The following is a 17,396-nucleotide window of genomic DNA, read 5'->3' on the forward strand; positions in this document are numbered from 1 at the left end:
CCACTTATGCTCTGTCTCTCTGCTTCAAAAACCAGTAAGCATTTTTTAAAAAATTAAATGGGAGAGTGTCAGGGGATTTGCCATCTCATTGTATGTTGTTTTGTATGTGTGAATATGTTTATAAGCCTTAGGAGTAAAATGGGTTGATGAATCTACCTTTTCAGGTTTCTCTTTCGGCATTAAGCCATGTCACTATCGAGCTCTGTTGCAGTAAAAACATAGTAAAAAGTAAAATCTTGGTTGCGAGTAGACAAAGCAACCATAGGAATCATTTAAATGAGAGGGACTAAAATATTTATACTGAGTAATAAATATCTGAAAACAAGAGTTGGCAAACTTGCCCTCTAAAGGGCCAGGTAATAAAATATTTAGGCTTGGAGGGCCACACAGTTGCTGTTGCAACTCTGCTGCCATAGCATGAAAGCATCTATAGACAACATGTAAAGGAATGAATGTGGTAGTTTTCCAATAAAGCTTTATTTACAAAAATAGGCGAGAAATTGGTTTTGGCTTCCAGACATGGTTTGCAAACACTGGCCTTAGAATACCAATATTATCACCAAAATCGCCACTATAAATATAAAAGATAAATTCAGTTCCCTCTTCCATAATATGAAAAAGCTGCTTACGTCCCGAGTGCTTTCCAGTACTGACATTCTGAGAGTTTGTGAAAGTTGGTTCTGGCATCTGTTGTGGCAATTCCCATAATGTCTGGTGAGATTATAGCTGGTGCCTCTTAAACCAGCAAGTTAAACATACTGTGAAATGCACTCCTTTATTTCATAGATCTGTTACCATGATCACTCTTGAGTTATGTTCTCAAAGAGCATCTGCAGAGGAGAAATGCAAAAGGTTCCCACTATTCTGCAGTGTTAGCAGAATAAGGCTATTAAGGAACTTTGTCGGAAAAGACTAATGTCATGTATTAACCCAGACTGGGAAAACCATACACTCAGCTCTGCTTTTGGCCTAGCTGAATTATGTTACTTAGGTAGCAAGCTGTTCCGTAAGTGCTGTTTTAAAAAGAAAATGGAGTTAAGAAAGCCAATATATTCTTGTAGTTATTTTCGGTTATTCAGTATTTTCCTCTTCCTCATCTTCACAAACTGACCCATTTATAGCATTTTTACAGTCTTTTCAGATCTAATGCTTTAGTCTTTTTTTGGGTAGTTCTTAATATAAGCCCTCATCACCTCGACTGACAAATAGAGCATTCTCCTGCCTGCCTACTATCTTTCTGTGCTGTCCATCTCTTCCTGAGTATACCCTACATGCAGCAGTCAGTACCCTCTGCTCGGGTGTTTGTACTTATGCTTTCTTCTTCAAGGACTTGTTTTGGCTCCTCTCCTATTATATAAAATCTTTTCTGTATTTCATGGAGAACAGGATGCATCAGCATTCATTGTTTATGATTGTCATATTTATTTTCCTCTTATTTTTGATAGTCCAGCTAACAGCCATAACTTTCATCACTACAGGCTAAAGAGAAAAAAGTTTACTATTTTTTAAATAAAAACTCTGAATGATGACATAAATGGGGCCCCCAAAGCAGCTCTCTACAATGTAGTAGTTGCTTTATTATCCTATTTAAATTTATAAGTGAACATAATTAAACCAAACTTCTCAGGAATAAATTTATATCCTAGGAAACAGGAGTGATGAATCATATATTTTATATATCACTAGGGACTGATATCTCTTAATTTAACAAATTTTGAAGTTATTTTAAGGTAAATTAAGATCTCTACATGATTCAATGACAAGTCATTAGCGATGGAGCCCTGATGATCCCTTTCTCTAATGACAAATTGATAAATTAGTGTTCTTGTTTATATAATCATCTCTCTGAGTTTGTTTAATGTGATTAGTTCTTCCCAGTGTCATGAATACTGAAAGAATAGGTATGATCAAATTTTTCCAGCATAGTAAGAAATCTTTTGAGAAAGTCCTGTTGAGAATAGCCCTCTATCCTACTAAACGTTGGATGCAAGCAATAATAAACACTGCTATTTATTGTTTTCTACTTGTTCCATACATTTAATACACATTAGCTTTTTATTTTTATTTTATTTTTGGGGGGGGTTATTTTATTTTATTTTTTTTACAAATAGTTTATTGTCAAATTAATTTCCACATAACACCCAGTGCCCATCCCCCCNGCTCCTATGAACATTGGGGTACAACACATTACCTTTTTAAATTCCCAATAATATGTTTTTTAAATTTTGTAATGTTTATTTATTTTTGAGAGAATTACATACTCCTAGTTTTTTTTCCCTCTTCTCCCCCACCCCAACCCTTAAGAATTTCCTTGTATCTCAGTGGCCCAAATTAAGCCATGTGTCTTTACCTGAACCAGTCACTTGGGCAGGGGAATGGGCTTCGTTGATTGGATGAAGCCATTCTAGGACCATCTTTAATGTTGAGCGTGAAGTGAATACTTTCCAAAATGGGAGAAGGGCAGGAAATTGAAGGGAATAAGGGAAAACAGATATATGACAAACAGCCAGTCCCAACTACAGCTCTTTCTATCTTGAGATGCAAAATAGCTTGAGCAAAAATAAGAAGTTGTAGTAGTATTGTATGATATTCTAGGCATGGGCTTAGTGTTTTAGATACATTTTAGTCTTCAAAGCCATCTTGAGGGAAAAAAATGCACTTATTTCCTGTTTTAGAGACGCTTAGAAAAACAACTTACTCAAGGCCTCTGTGGTAACCAGACTTAGGTCAGTCTGACTTCAATATCCATGCTCTTTTCATGATGTCATGCTATCTCCCTAGTAACCAAAAAGTTGGCTATAAAAACATATTAAGTGTCATCTTAGAAATTTATCACTGGTAGAGAATTTTAGAAAATAATCCATTCTATCTTGATTTATTATGCAGTATACCTACATAGCAATAATCTTTGTTAAGACAGATTTACAAAGGGGAGTTAATATCTTCTTTTGCCTCCTTTATATACCAAGATCCTTACTGCAGTGGTTAGGTATGGTATTCCGTGCTATATGCATATACACACACATGCATACACATGTAAATATATGTACTGTATATATGATTATTACATATATCACAAACTCTAAGAGAGGTTCTTTAACTTGGCACTTAATGAAAATGACAGGAGAACGAATTCAAGGGAATAGACACTGTTGTCTACAATAACTGACAGTGAATACTAAAAATTCTATCATCTGACGTCACTTTCCAGTTCTTCACTCAATGGTAGTAACCAAGTATTGTGCCTAGGGGAACATTTCTGGCTCTGTCTGAATTATTTCCTGGGTATCCTACCTTTAATCTCATAGTCTGTCCTCTGGGGTGTTGACTTCTTGCTTCAAGGTTCTTAATGCTAACACTTGCCCAAGGCTCAGGCTTTCAGTACTGAATCACAATTATTTAATTTTTCTTGAAGGTTTTACCTCTGTGCAGTGACCTGCAAGAAGCTGACAAGGGCTGTGGAATGGTGGCTTTCCTTCTTAAGATCATTCTCTTTCTTGAATAACTAGAAAATGGGATTAAATTAAAATTTACTTTAATGATTTAATGATTTTAGGCAAGAAATTTCTCTAACGCAGAAATATTGTTGGATTAAGAAGCAATCAGTCCTTCATCTGTATCTTTGGCTGTGTCACAGCATTCGGAAACAGCTGTCACTCTGCTTTCTAGTACTTTACGTTTATTGGCTTGGCATCACTTTTCAGGCAACTTGTAACGCTATTTAACTGTTGTCTTTTCTTTATTATATCATGCATTTGTTGTTTTACAGTTTTATCTACCAAGGACTTCCTTTTTGCAAATAATGTTTTTAAATGATGCAATTCTTAAGGTATTCATGTTAGAGAAGCATCTGTCAAGATTAGCTCAGTCTTAAAAGCCCTAAGTTTATTGTTGGAATTTAAAGAATTTTACAGCATCTGTCCGGTGCCATTGATGAGAAACGTGGCATTATCCTTCTCTAAACATTATTTTAATATTTAACAAGTACTTAAAAGTACAGTTCTCACCATTGGAGAGGGACTCAGGAAGAAATGTTAAAATTAATGAAAAATGGTTGTCCTCCTGGGGAACCTAGAGCTGCAGGAAGAGATAGGTACACACTGTTTACTCATTCATTCAAGAGCTGTTTATTGAGGTATTATTATGTGCCAGATATGATGTGGTAGGCTCTGAAATGACAATATCAAGCAACAGAGGCACAATCCTCTTCACAGGGTTTACAGTTTGGGGCAGGGGTTAGCCAGTAAAGGAAGATTCACTGAAGGAGTAGATTTAAGAAGAACAGGAGGCGGATGGAAAAGTGCTGAATATGAGTGAACTTTGAAAAAAAATAGGATTCTACAGAACACTGGGGTTATGTCATATGCTGCTTTAAATCACGTTCCAGAAAAGCTCTTTTCATTTGAAAGCTATTCCAAAGCTTAAACAAAGTGCTATGTGGGTTCAAGACCAGAATTCTGAACTTTTTCTAAAATAGGCCAACATATATCTAACAAAAGAATTAATATATGTAAATATTGGTCCAAGTAATAACAAACTAAATATTGATTTCAAATCCACTTAATTGGTATGCCTATTAAAGTTAAGAAATTAGTGCTTAATTTTGCTGCGTACTGTTGCTTTTGTGTGTTTTGCTCAGAAAATTAAGTTAAGCTTAATAGAGACTATTTCAATAATCTTCCTAGTAACTTAATACATTTAATATTTTCTTTAAAGGAACAGAAAAAAGTAAATTATCTGACACTGTTAAGATTATTTTTAAGCATATAGCTATTTATTTTGTAAAAGGGCCACCTAAATTTCTGTAACATGTGATTTGTGAATAAGAAGTTAGAGAAAGGCAACATACATGATAAGTAGAGTTAGGCAAGTGTTTATTTCCCAGGTACTCTCATTAAAGAAAAGCCATTAAGTCTTCACCTCCAGAGTTTTTATATTTATGGAAGCCTGGATCCCTGGTGGAGAGGATTAAAAAGTTCAGGAAATGGCAATTAAAATGCTAATCCCTCTTGCAAAATTCTGGCTTAAAATCCAAGAGCCTAATAGAAAGAAAAAGTGGGAATGATTTTTTTTAGAGAACTTTCATTTTAATATATGTAACTTTAAAAAATGCAATACACTATACACTAAGAAGGAAGGATAATTAGGCCTTCATATAGTCTTTCATGCTTTATGAAAAATGAATACACAGTTGAAGGGTCACTGGCAATAGGTGGCTCTTGATCTTTTGAAATGTGGCTAGTGCTTCTAAAAACTGAATTTTGAATTTCATTTCATTCTTTTTTTTAAAATTTTTTAAAAATATTTTATTTATTTCTGAGAGAGAGACACACAGAATCTGAAACAGGCTCCAGGCTCTGAGCTGGCAGTCAGCACAGAGCCTGATGCAGGGCTTGAACCCACGAACTGTGAGATCATGACCTGAGCTGAAGTCGAACACTTAACCGACTGAGCCACCCAGGCTCCCTGAATTTCATTTAATTCTAATCGTCTTAAAATGGATAGGATTCAGTTATTAGAAAATATTTTAAATGTTTGAAATATTTGAGATGTCCCATGAAATGTGAAATAAACAACATATTTTAAAGACTTAGGATACTAAAATGTAAAATAAAAACTACAGTTTTTATAATGTTACATATTGATAAAGTGTATTTGGGGATTATTTGACTAAAGAAAAAAATACGTTATCAAAATGAATTTCACTATTTTGTTCTTAGTGTTACCTTTCTAAATGTAGTACCAGAAAATTGAAAATTACTGTGTGTTATATTTTTTTCAAAACTTTTTTTTAAAGTTTATTTACTGATTTTGAAAGATAGCGAGCGTGAGCACGGGAAGAGCAGAGAGAGAACGAAAGAGAGAGGATCCCAAGTAGGCTCCACACTATCTGTGCAGAGTCCAAGGCAGGACTCGGACTCAGGAACCAAACCATAAAATCATAACCTAAACCAAAACCGAGAGTGGGACGCTTAACCAACTGAGCCATCCAGGCGCTCCTGCATGTTATATTCTTTTGGACTATGTTGGTTTAAAGAGTTGCTCAAAGACATCGCTGAAATCCATCTGACACACAAAGGCAATCTGGGTCAGCAATTCAATCATATCAAAACCGTTGCTTTTTGTTTCCCTTCTGGCTCTACCATCAGTGACTTCAGTATTCACTGAATCTGATAACTAATTTGATATCATTTACATTTTAAACTACTAATGATTACGATCTTTTATTTGGTATTAGAGAAAACAAAACTTCACAGAAAATTTTAGTTGGGGAAATTGGTGAGAAATGGCAATCGTATGATTTTGTTTGAATATTATTGTATGTTGGGTAACAAACTGTGAGGCATTTAAAGGATTTAAACTATGTAGGAAAGTTTATGGTACCTCTTTTCTGATAGATGTGTTCTTTTCATACTTTGCTTTATGTTTACATCAAACAAAATGGGTAGAAAGTGTGGCCTGATGTGTAAAGCTTTTTGTTCTGCTGGGTGTCTCTCATAGATAGTACATCATGATTTTATCTCGTTGTTCATCTCTCAATTCTTCTAGGAGGTGATTTCCTCTCCTTTCTGAGAAAGAAGAAGGATGAACTAAAGCTCAAGCAGTTAGTGAAATTTGCATTAGATGCTGTTTCTGGTATGTCCTATCTCGAGAGTAAAAACTGTATACACAGGTAAGAAGAATATTTTTTTCAGCATTTTCTGGTTTTATTAATAGAGCGCTAGAAAAGTGACATTACAGCAATGCAATACAGCACTGAAGTTCTTTCACAAAGCTTACATATTTTCTTGTTGGTTTTCGTATTTTGTGTGGAAGCCTTCTTTGATAGTTGTTGATATAATTTACAGAAACACTTACTGAGGTAAGTACACCTAATTAGACAATGAGTTACCTACTGATTAAAATCTGTTGTATTATAATCATGAATGAACTAGTGATAAGATGTACCAGAAGTTAGTCACATAATCAACTACAGTCTTATAGCCAAATAAGATTGTTTCATGTGCTCTCTATTCTCATTTTGCAAAAAATTATTTATAAATTATAGCCATGGAAGAGCATAATTGTTAAACAACAATTCATGACAGTGAATTTGGCCAAGGGTAGAAGATATTAGCATAATAGTTATTTCAAAGGAGATTTTAGAAAACTTTACCAAATTACATTAAGAGCAGTGGCTTGGTTTTAATGCGTTTATAGATTGTGATTTTATTTGCTTATAGCTGAAAATGTTCTTTACTGCTAAATGTCAGTACAACTTAAGATCTCTTGCAGAATTCATGTCAGATCCTAAATACGGCTAAGTATATTTAAGCAAAATGAAGTGGGGCATTGATGCAGTTTTTATTCACTGGAAATAGCACGATCATACTGTTTAACATGGAACAGAGTTCAGTGTCAGATTGAACTGGTATGGACTTTCTCTAAATTGGTTCAGTTATTGAAGTATATTTTTCTCTGATGTGTTTCATTATGCAGGCTTCGGCTTAATACTCTAGTGAAGCTGTATAATGTATAATTAAAGCAGAACCAAGGTACCGTCACCTGAAATTCACATTTATTTGAAATTCACCTGAAGTCACCTGAAACTCACATTTATTTCCCCTTACCCGTGTAGCCCATCCCCGCTTCACACAACCCCTCCAGCAGCCCTCTATTTGTTCTCTATATTTAAGAGTCTTATGTTTTGTCCCCCTCCCTGTTTTTCTATTACTTTTGCTTCCCTTCCCTTATGTTCATCTGTTTTGTATCTTAAATTCCTCATATGAGTGAAGTCATATGATATTTGTGTTTCTCTGGCTAATTTCACTTAGCATAATGCCCTCTAGTCCCATCCACGCAGTTGCAAATGGCAAGACTTCATTCTTTTTGATTGCTGAGTAATATTCCATTATATATATATATAAAATATTTCATTATATATATATAATATTCCATTATATATATATATACACATACCACATCTTTATCCATTCATTTGTCGATGGACATTTGGGCTCTTTCCATGTTTTGGCTATTGTCAATAGTGCTGCTATAAACATTGGGGTGTGTGTGCCCCTTAGATAAATACCTAGTAGTGCAGTTGCTGGGTCATAGGGTACTTCTATTTTTAATTTTTTGAGGAACCTCCATACTGTTTTCCAGAGTGACTGTACCAGTTTGCATTCCCACCAGCTGTGCAAAAGAGATCCTCTTTTCCCACTCCTTGCCAACATCTGTTGTCGCTTGAGTTGTTAATATTAGCCATTCTGACAGGTGTGAGGTGATATCTCATTGTGTGGTTTTGATTTGTATAGTATGACTGTATTGTTTTAAGTGCCTGTGTACTCAGAATTGAAACCATTCTATGTTGTAGATGACAATTAGTTTTTAAAAATAATCCGACTTAACCAAATCATAACATTAGCTGCTCTTATTTTTCCATTTTCCGTGTTAAGTATTTTCATGCATTCACAAATATTTGAATGTCAACCTGTGCTTGATCACATATCTTAGAAGGTTGTACTTTTCCTGTACTATTTGCCTGTGGGGAAGGTTCCAGATTGAATATCTTAAACAATATTACTTAGAGCAGGTTTGACAAATAGGTTTCACTGCCTATTTTCAGTGATTGATAGTGGCTTTCTGTGTTGTATTCAGAAGGATTCCAGGATCAGTCACATCTCTTAGGGAACTGATAAGCATTAACAGACCAGTCCTGAACTTGTCATCTGTGGCATAGAACATTTTCTTTTTGTCTTTATTTTAATAAATGCTTTTATTTTCATAGGGTTTTTCTTATTAGCTATAATATAGCAACATTATAATATTTTTCTATAGTCATTTCCATTGATTTCTTCGAAGCAGTCTGCATATTTTACTTCTTAATCATAATTACTGGATGAATTTTATGATACCCATGGCCAGTGGTCTTTTGTTACTCTTGAAACTTCTATAAATGCTCTTTTGGATGAATTCATTTTCTTTTTCTTTTCAATTCAGTACCTCAACAATACATGACACTATGCTGAAAAAATAAAATATTCTTTGTGTTGAATTTTTTATAGAAGTGAATTGTGCTGTTCCTCTGTGTCATCCTATAGAACTATTTCTGTGCTAGTAATAGTACTCCAATGGATTTTCATAGATTTATGGTTAAAAGATGCACTGAAGACAGGGCTTTTTCTCCTAAGAAATAACAAATATATAAATATAAATAGATATGGCATTCACTAAAGTGGAAATGTTTTTCCTTATTAGAAAAATTTCTAATGAGGTTATTTCAGAAATTGATTAATTTTGACATGATTGAATGTTTCAGTTTTTAGGTAGTGAAGAAAGGCACTAAGCCCCATTTTTGACATCCCCAAATACCACTAAAAGATATACATGTCTATGACTTGTGAAGTTTATGTCCCATGAATCAAGGCAAAAAATTTTAATGTGCTTTAAATTTTATGTGAACCTACAAATTGTATTCTGTTCAGTGGTTAGAAGTCACTGAAATTTAAGACTTGAAAATATTTCTAATTGTCTCTCCTCAAAATAGCATCTTAAGTTTCAGGATGGGGGGTGACACATTTTCTTCCTTTAGATTTGTGGTGTTTTTTTGATTACCATGAGGAAACCAGAGCAATGTTTCATTATAGATAAACAAGTATGACAGCTATAAAATGGAAACAAGTAATTGCATAACGAAATTGGCCTGCTTTTGGAAAATGTTCTTGTGATTTCCATTTAACTTCCAGAAGGGTTCTCTGGATACTCTTAAGTTTCTAATTGAAACTATTTCTGTTTATAGCTAGTGAATTACTAGATTATTTTGTTTGAGTTTAGTTATAAGTCAACTACATTTTCTTTATAATTATTTTATAGACCAACATGAAATTTTCTCTCCTACTTGTACTTTATATGAATCTTTGAAGAATACTGATAAATTTTGGGTATCCATGCATTTACTTAAAATGGTATGTAACTAGATTGTTAGATATTACTCTTAAAAAGTATTAAGCCTGACCAATTTTGATAAGTGGATTGAAGTTTGACATTATACTAGTTACAAATGGTAATGGTATTTATGGTTTTATTGCTCATGAATCTTACTGCAATATTTATTTTTATTTGGGTTTATTTTTAAAAGTTGGTTTTCTGCCATGTTGTTTGGTATCCATGGAAAGCAAAGAAAAGATAAACTTTTTTTAAAATTACTTATTTGAGAATGAGAGTTTGAGCTTGAGCCGGGGTAGGGGTGGGGGGTGGTAATGAGAAGGGGAGAGAAAGAATCCCAAGCAGGCTCCAAGTTGTCAGCATGGAGCCCAATATGGGGCTTGAACTCACAAACCATCAGATCATGACCTGAGCCAAAGTTGGGCACTTAACCAACTAAGATACCCAGGTGCCCCAGTATACTTTTAAAGATAAATCTATCTGCTGCTTCTGTCTCATTTTTGGTTTTTTGTGATTTCATATTTTATGAAACTAAAGATTTGGGTATGATATTGATCATTTACATTTTTCCATTGGTTCTTGAATGCTTTTCTCTATTTAAAAAAAAACTACAGCTTATTACCTAGAATTTGAGCTCTCCCTAAGCTTTCAGTGGACTGAAAATACATTCTTGTGCTTAATTCGGCTTTGTATCATTTAAATGGTAAGATAAAGCTAAAATATGCAAAGTGAAATATTTTCTTTAATGTTTTTAAAGCCTCACCTTTTATGTCTGTCATGAATTGCTATATTTTCAGTAAATAGAACCTTAAAATAAACTTATAGATTAAATAATTGAGGCTGAGAGATTGAATGAAGGTTATCTAAACAGTTAATGGCAGGGCCACTGCGAGATCTTAGATGTGCTGATTTCATTCTGACACATTCCCATCATTTGAGTGGCAGTGTTTTATTCTGTCTCATTCAAGTGTTAGTAATTCTAACAGCTGCCCTTTAATGACACCTTACTGAGTACTAGGCACTCTGCTAATTAAATGCTTTAGATGTAATATCTGATAATGCAGGCTTCATGAGGGCAATCATTCGTACCTATAGTGTTCACTGTTTCAAAAGCCTGCAACAGTGCCAGACACTTATTGGTGAATGAGTAAATCCTTGAAACAACAGTAGGTACTATTGCTAAGCCCATTTTACACATGAGGAAACTTGTGGTTAGAGAGGTTGATTATCTTGCCCGAGATCATATTAAAAGAAAGTGGCAAATCCCAGTTACGGATCCTGGCACTCTGGTTCTAGAGCCCACACTCTAAATCACTGCCTTGAACTGCCTTCCATAAGAAATGGGTCTTCTGACCAATTGGGAGATTCGGGGAAGAAGGCCAGATGGCATTTCCTGTGATATCTCTACTCATATTTAACATCTGGACGCTTTATAAACAGAAGAGGATGCTGAAGCCTGTGAAATGTAATTTTAGAAAGATATACCAAGGTGTTTTTTTGTTGTTTTTGATAAAGAGTTGCTGAAATGCAGCAGTATTTTGTTAGTGCCTCTCCATTTAATTAGAGCTTGAAAATTTATTTTTTCATTTTTTATACACTATTGTTTAGATACCCCCTTCTGCTTTATCTGTTAATTAAAAACATAGGATTAGCATAGAAATGTGATAATCTTAGTTGACTAAGCATTTATGACTGATTTTCTTGTTCCAACATTTGATTACAATTTTGAATATATTAAGCTGTACTTTTATTTTTAGCTTCTAAACCAATTTTGCTGCAGTACAGAAAGGACTGCTCAATAATTTCAAATATGTCAAAAATATGCAATCTTTCTCTAACCTTTCTTTTTTCTAGTGCAGTTTGGTATTTGCATATGCAATGTGATTATCATACAAAAGATATCACAAAAGCACCTTTCTAAAAACTATACTACTACTTTATTCAATGTCAGAATTTCCCGTCACTAATTTCATTCATATTAATTAAAGGATTTTTCCCTAAAGTCACATGTATGTTTCCAGGAATGAAAAAGGAAGCCTTCTCTGATATTAGAATCAATTAACATGTTGGCTTGAGTTAATGTACGAGAATATCTAGCTGCCTTCTTAGAAAACTGAAATGAGGGATTTGGGAGAAAGTGTCAAAGGACAGATAAGTTTTGATGTATGGTTACTGGTGGGAAAGACACAGCATATATAAGACACTGTTCAGGAATTCAGGGCCATCCAGTAAACAGTCCTTGAGAATGAGAAGGGAGGGAAACAAGGGGATAGCAGCACATTAAAGCTATTTCATGGTTTGGGTAGGGCTAGCTTTGTCCTCTGTTTCATAGAAAATGATGGGGGGAAATTGGCGTATACCTCTTCTCTATTATTTCTGACTTTTATTCAGTTAATTATAGAATGTTAAAAGTGAACGTTTACATTAAACTAATACAAATGTTTAGGTAGCCATTTTTTTCTAAGGAACTCTTTGATTACAAAGACAGGAATGGTTCAAACTAACTTAAGCAATAGGAGATTTATTATAAGAAAATTATCTCACGTAACTCAGGACAGAAGTTCAGCAGCCTTGGGAGCCATTGGAATTAGGACCTGGGAAACGTTCAGGGTCCAAGACAGTATCTCTTTCTGTCTTTTCCTCTGTGTTCACGTGTTCTCTCATTATTTCCTCTTTTTTGCTGCTTCGTTTCCCTCTTGATCTGAAGACTGTATTCCTCTGCCCCATTTGCAAAGGGTCCTCGAGTGACATTTGAATCAATAAAACTTTCCAGACCTAGCATCTACAGAAACTAATTAGTCTTTGAGGTCTAACTTCAAATTTTTGGCAGAAAGAATTGATTGGCCCAGCTTATATTATTAGGGGTCTACCCCTGTTTTAATCAATAAGATGGCTAGACAGAGAACAGTATGCAGGGCCATTGTTACATAGATTTACAGGAGCCAGTCTCAGAGTGTTGGGGGATGATTCTCAGAGGATGGGATATACATGAAGTAGGCTTGCCAAAAGATGGCTATCACACATTCATCAAGTGCTTACCATTTGGCATGTACATACACTATCTTTTTTAGTCTTCCTATTTTGATGAGAACGGTACCACTTATTTCCACTTTACAGTAAGAGAAATTGAGCCACAAAAAGAGTAAGTAATTTGTCCAGTGTCATACAGCTGGTAAGAGAAGATTCAAGTCTAGATTGAGCTAATGACAAAGCTGGGAATCCAAGCAAGACATTTAAACTATGTGTTGGATATATTTCCAGTTTCTTTCTATTTGTGAAGATGATCAGTCGTGTGGAAATTTCTTTTATGAAGCAAAACTTAAAACCATTTAATAAATACTGACCTAGAGAAAGCCTTATTACAGGGATAAGAGAATCCTTTACAGATTTTACCTCCGTATTTTCCGGGCATGATTTGTTTCCCCACATTTCCATGGTGTAGGGCTGACAGCTTGACTCTATTCTGCAGTTGGTCCATGAGGTTTTCTTGAATCCTAGCTCATACTGTGTCTATACAATAGGCAGGAGATCACGCTCAGACCTGCAGAATTGGGTTCATGATTACCCCAGAGATTTAGGTGTCAGTTGGTTGTATTCAGGTTCTCCAGTGAAACCTGATTTATGCTAGAATAGCTATCTTTTTCTAATTAGTCTTGATCAAATGGAAATTCTAGCCTCTAAGAAATCTGTTAGAACATGGATGACACAGAAACAAGCCTAACCTTCTCACTTGCAAATTGCTTCCTCCTCTCTGACCTGAAAAGCAGGATCAGAGCAGTCAGCATATGGAATTAGGGTACCCAAGTCTTTGCCATTTACTAGGCATTGACTCTCCATACTAATTATGAGAACCACTGGGGGAGGGGGTTTGCCCAAATTTTGTTTTTAAATATTATTCATTCTTTGTAAGATACAGAGCACTATGAGAAGCTTTTTTCATTCTCAGGTTTCCATTTCACAGTGTTTCTGTCCTGGTTAAACTGTCATCCTCTGCGTTGCCAACTCTAATAGGCTAAAAGTTTATCCTTTGCAGAGCCACTTAACTTTAGCATAGTCATTAGGACTACAGATTTAGCATTGGAATACTCTGTGTTTAAATCCTGGCTCTATGAAATGTTAGTTGTGTGACTTTGGACCCTTCCTCAACCCCCATCATAGCATTCCCTATAAGCTTTTGCATACTTAATTTTTCGTCACTCCTTATCATGACCTGACATTTATTTATATCTACCTTTGCATATATATGCATGTTTAAATATCTGTATATATATCTGTATATGTATAAAAGTGATACATACACACACACACATAAATATATGTATATACTGGTTTGCTTTTTGTCTATCTCTGCCAACTAGAATGTAGCTTACATGAGGATATTGACTTTATTATATTCATTCCTCAATATGGGAATGAATCTTATAAGATCCTTAATCTCGTAGTTCATGGGATCAGGCCACACATAAGGCTCTGGGTCAACACTGCAGAGCCTGCTTGGGATTCTCTCTTTCCCTCTTTATCTTCCCTTAACCCCCTCATGCTCTCACCCTCAAAATATATAAGTCAACTTAAAAAAAAAGTATCTCAAGGTTCCCTACTATGAAACATCCCTAGGACATTTCAAGGGGACTACAGCATAGCTAAAGAGACTACACATGTTCACACTCTTGTAAGATTAAATTTAGTTGTCTCTTTTCAAAGGTTACAGAAACTTTTCAGGAAAAAATGACCATGTAAAGGAAGAGCAAATGCAGGATATCTCCATTTATTTCACCATGGTTCCCAGGCTTTCTAACAAAGTCTGATCACACTAGGACCTTGTTGAATTTGAGTTTATTTTCTTGCTAACATGTATGGATCATATAATACCATTAGGGGAGTATCTATACATCTATGTGATTTTTTTTTTAGATGTTTTATTTATTTCTGAGAGAGAGAGTATGAGCAGAGGAGGGGTAGAGAGAGAGAGGGAGACACAGAATCTGAAACAGCCTCCAGGCTCTGAGATGGCTGTCAGCACAGAGCCCGGTGCAGGGTTCGAACCCACGAACCATGAGATCATGACCTGAGCCAAAGTCGGACGCTTAACCGACTGAGCCACCCAGGCGCCCCTATGTGATTTTGTTTAATATTTAAACATTGGGCTAAACATTTCTTGTACCAAACTTGGTGTCAACAAGGCCAGAGTCTCACCCTAAGGAAAAGGGTTAAAGCTTAGTTATGTCTGAGCAGCTGATCTCTATCTCCAGTCCAAAGTTTGTCACCTTACTCTCATTACTCTTTCAGCTATGTGTTCCCAATGCTGGGTATGTTTGGGCCAGGATTCCACTGGATACTGTAGCTACAGTGGTGGAGGATAAATAAAAGTTCTTCTAATATTCTAGGTGTTTGGCTGAGATCCCCCTGTAATAAAAAGTCAATAGGAGAAGAACAAAAGTTAAATAACATGTATGCCTCCTTTATACATGGAAGAGACCCAGGAACACTGAGTAACTTCCCAAGGTGGTCCAAGCCACTACCTTAAATACCAACTCCAGCTAAGAGAGGCCAGTTGTGGGAAGTTACCAGCAAGCTGTAAACAAGGGTAAGATTGTTTAAGAGTTTCTAGATTGTTTCTAGTAAGATTGTTTAAGAGTTTCTAGAGATTTAGAGTCAACATTCTCTTCCTGGTACAAGAAGGGAGACAGTCATAAATGGAGAGCTCCCTTATAAATGTCTCTTACAAAACAGTAACTTCCACTCAGTTGTAAAACTTCCGCCATGTCTGATGTTTCTTAAAAATAAACAGCTCAATGAAATGCCTGGGTGGCTCAGTCAGTTGAGCATCCAACTCTTGATTTTGGGTCAGGTCATGATCTCAGGGTCATGGGAGTGAGCCTCGCCTGGGGCTCTGCACAGAGTGTGGAACCCATTTAAGATTCTCTTTCTCCCTCTGCCCTTCTCCCCCAGTCACAGTCTCTCTATTTATAAAATAAAATAAAATATTCACAATATAATCCTTATGCCAAAGAAGCATATTTTAGGGTGGCAAATTCTCTCTTTTCAACAGCAAATGAAACAAAGCCCTGCCCTTCTGGGGCTTATAAAAATGAGGGAAAGCAGGGGCGCCTGGGTGGCTTAGTCGGTTAAGCGTCTTTCACTTAGGTCATGATCTCACGGTTCGTGGGTTCGAGCCCCGCGTCGGGCTCTGTGCTGACTGCCAGCTCAGAGCCTGGAGCCTGTTTCAGTCTGTGACTCCCTCTCTCTCTGACCCTCCCCTGCTCACGCTGTCTCTCTCTCTTCTAGAAATAAATAAAACATTAAAAAAAAATTTTTTTAAATGAGGGAAAGCAGATAATGCACTTAAAAGTAATAAGCAAGGGCGCCGTGGTGGCTCAGTTGGTTAAGCATCCAGCTTCGGCTCAGTTCATGATCTCACGGTTCATGTATTTGAATGCTGTGTTGGGCTCTGTGCTGACAGCTCAGAGCCTGGAGCCTGCTTCGGATTCTGTGTCTCCATCTCTGCCCCTCGCTGGCTGGAGCTCTGTCTCTTTTTCTCTCTCAAAAATAAGTAAACATTTTTTAAAAATTAAAAAAAGTAAGAAGCGAGTAAGCATAACATACCCCACATGGTAATAAATGATATACAAGGTGACAAAATAGGACAGAAGGGAATGAAGGGCAGGGGTGGGCACTGCTGTGTATGGTGTGCTAAGAGAAGGCCCCGAAGAGGTAGAGGAGTGAACCATGTGAGAATCAGTGAGAAGAACCGTGCTAGCCGTGGGCGTAGCAAGGACAAAAGGCCCTGATATGGGAGCATGGTAGGTGTGTCTAAAGAAGACCAATAAGGGAGACAGAAAATGAGGTTAGATGATTACTAGCTGGCCAGATCATGAAGACCTTGCAAGTCATTGAAAGGGCTTCACCTGTATTCTGCCTGATGTGAGGGCTATTGAGAACTGACTTGATCTGCCCCAGGATTTTCAAGGATCAGTTGGAATTTTTTTTATAGACTCTAAGAGGGCAAGTACAGAAGCAACGACAGTTAGAGAGCTATTGAAATAACCTAAATGAGAAACAGTGGGAGTTAAACCAGGATGATAGTGCTGGAGATCATGGGAAGTGGTCAGATTCTGCGTGTATGTTGTAGGTAAAGCCATCTGGGTTTGCTAATATATGAGCTACAGTATGTAAGAGAAAGAGTGAAAGAAGACTATATTCTCACACAGATTTCAAAAAACAGTCTTTCTGTATTTTCCTCCTAAATTCAGGCATTTCTAAGACACTCTCCAATGTTTTATTTTCTGTAATTCTAATAATTCTAACATTACTGCTTCAAACTACAATGAGCCAAATAAAAGCATACCATGTAACTTTAATTTTATTGGTAGCCTGCTCTATGTGGAAAGCTTTGCTACAGCAGGTGATGGAGCCAAGGGTGGACAGGGTACCACCACTTCTGACATTTTCACTGTACCAGAGCCTTGTGT

The 17,396-nt window shown here is 36.1% G+C and overlaps 1 protein-coding gene across 3 annotated transcripts in view; it reads left to right on the forward strand.

The window, feature by feature from the left end:
• Positions 1-17,396, forward strand: part of FER (FER tyrosine kinase) — a 413,835-nt gene that overhangs the window by 304,524 nt on the left and 91,915 nt on the right. For all 3 annotated transcript variants that reach the window (XM_077757162.1, XM_077757161.1, XM_077757163.1), the window contains one exon: positions 6,550-6,673. In XM_077757162.1, coding sequence (XP_077613288.1) covers positions 6,550-6,673 — 124 coding nt within the window. The remainder of the gene's footprint in view (positions 1-6,549; positions 6,674-17,396) is intronic.

This window comes from Crocuta crocuta, unplaced genomic scaffold (assembly GCF_008692635.1).
Source record: "Crocuta crocuta isolate KB4526 unplaced genomic scaffold, BGI_CrCroc_1.0 scaffold131, whole genome shotgun sequence".
In the NCBI taxonomy this organism is placed as follows: domain Eukaryota; kingdom Metazoa; phylum Chordata; class Mammalia; order Carnivora; family Hyaenidae; genus Crocuta; species Crocuta crocuta.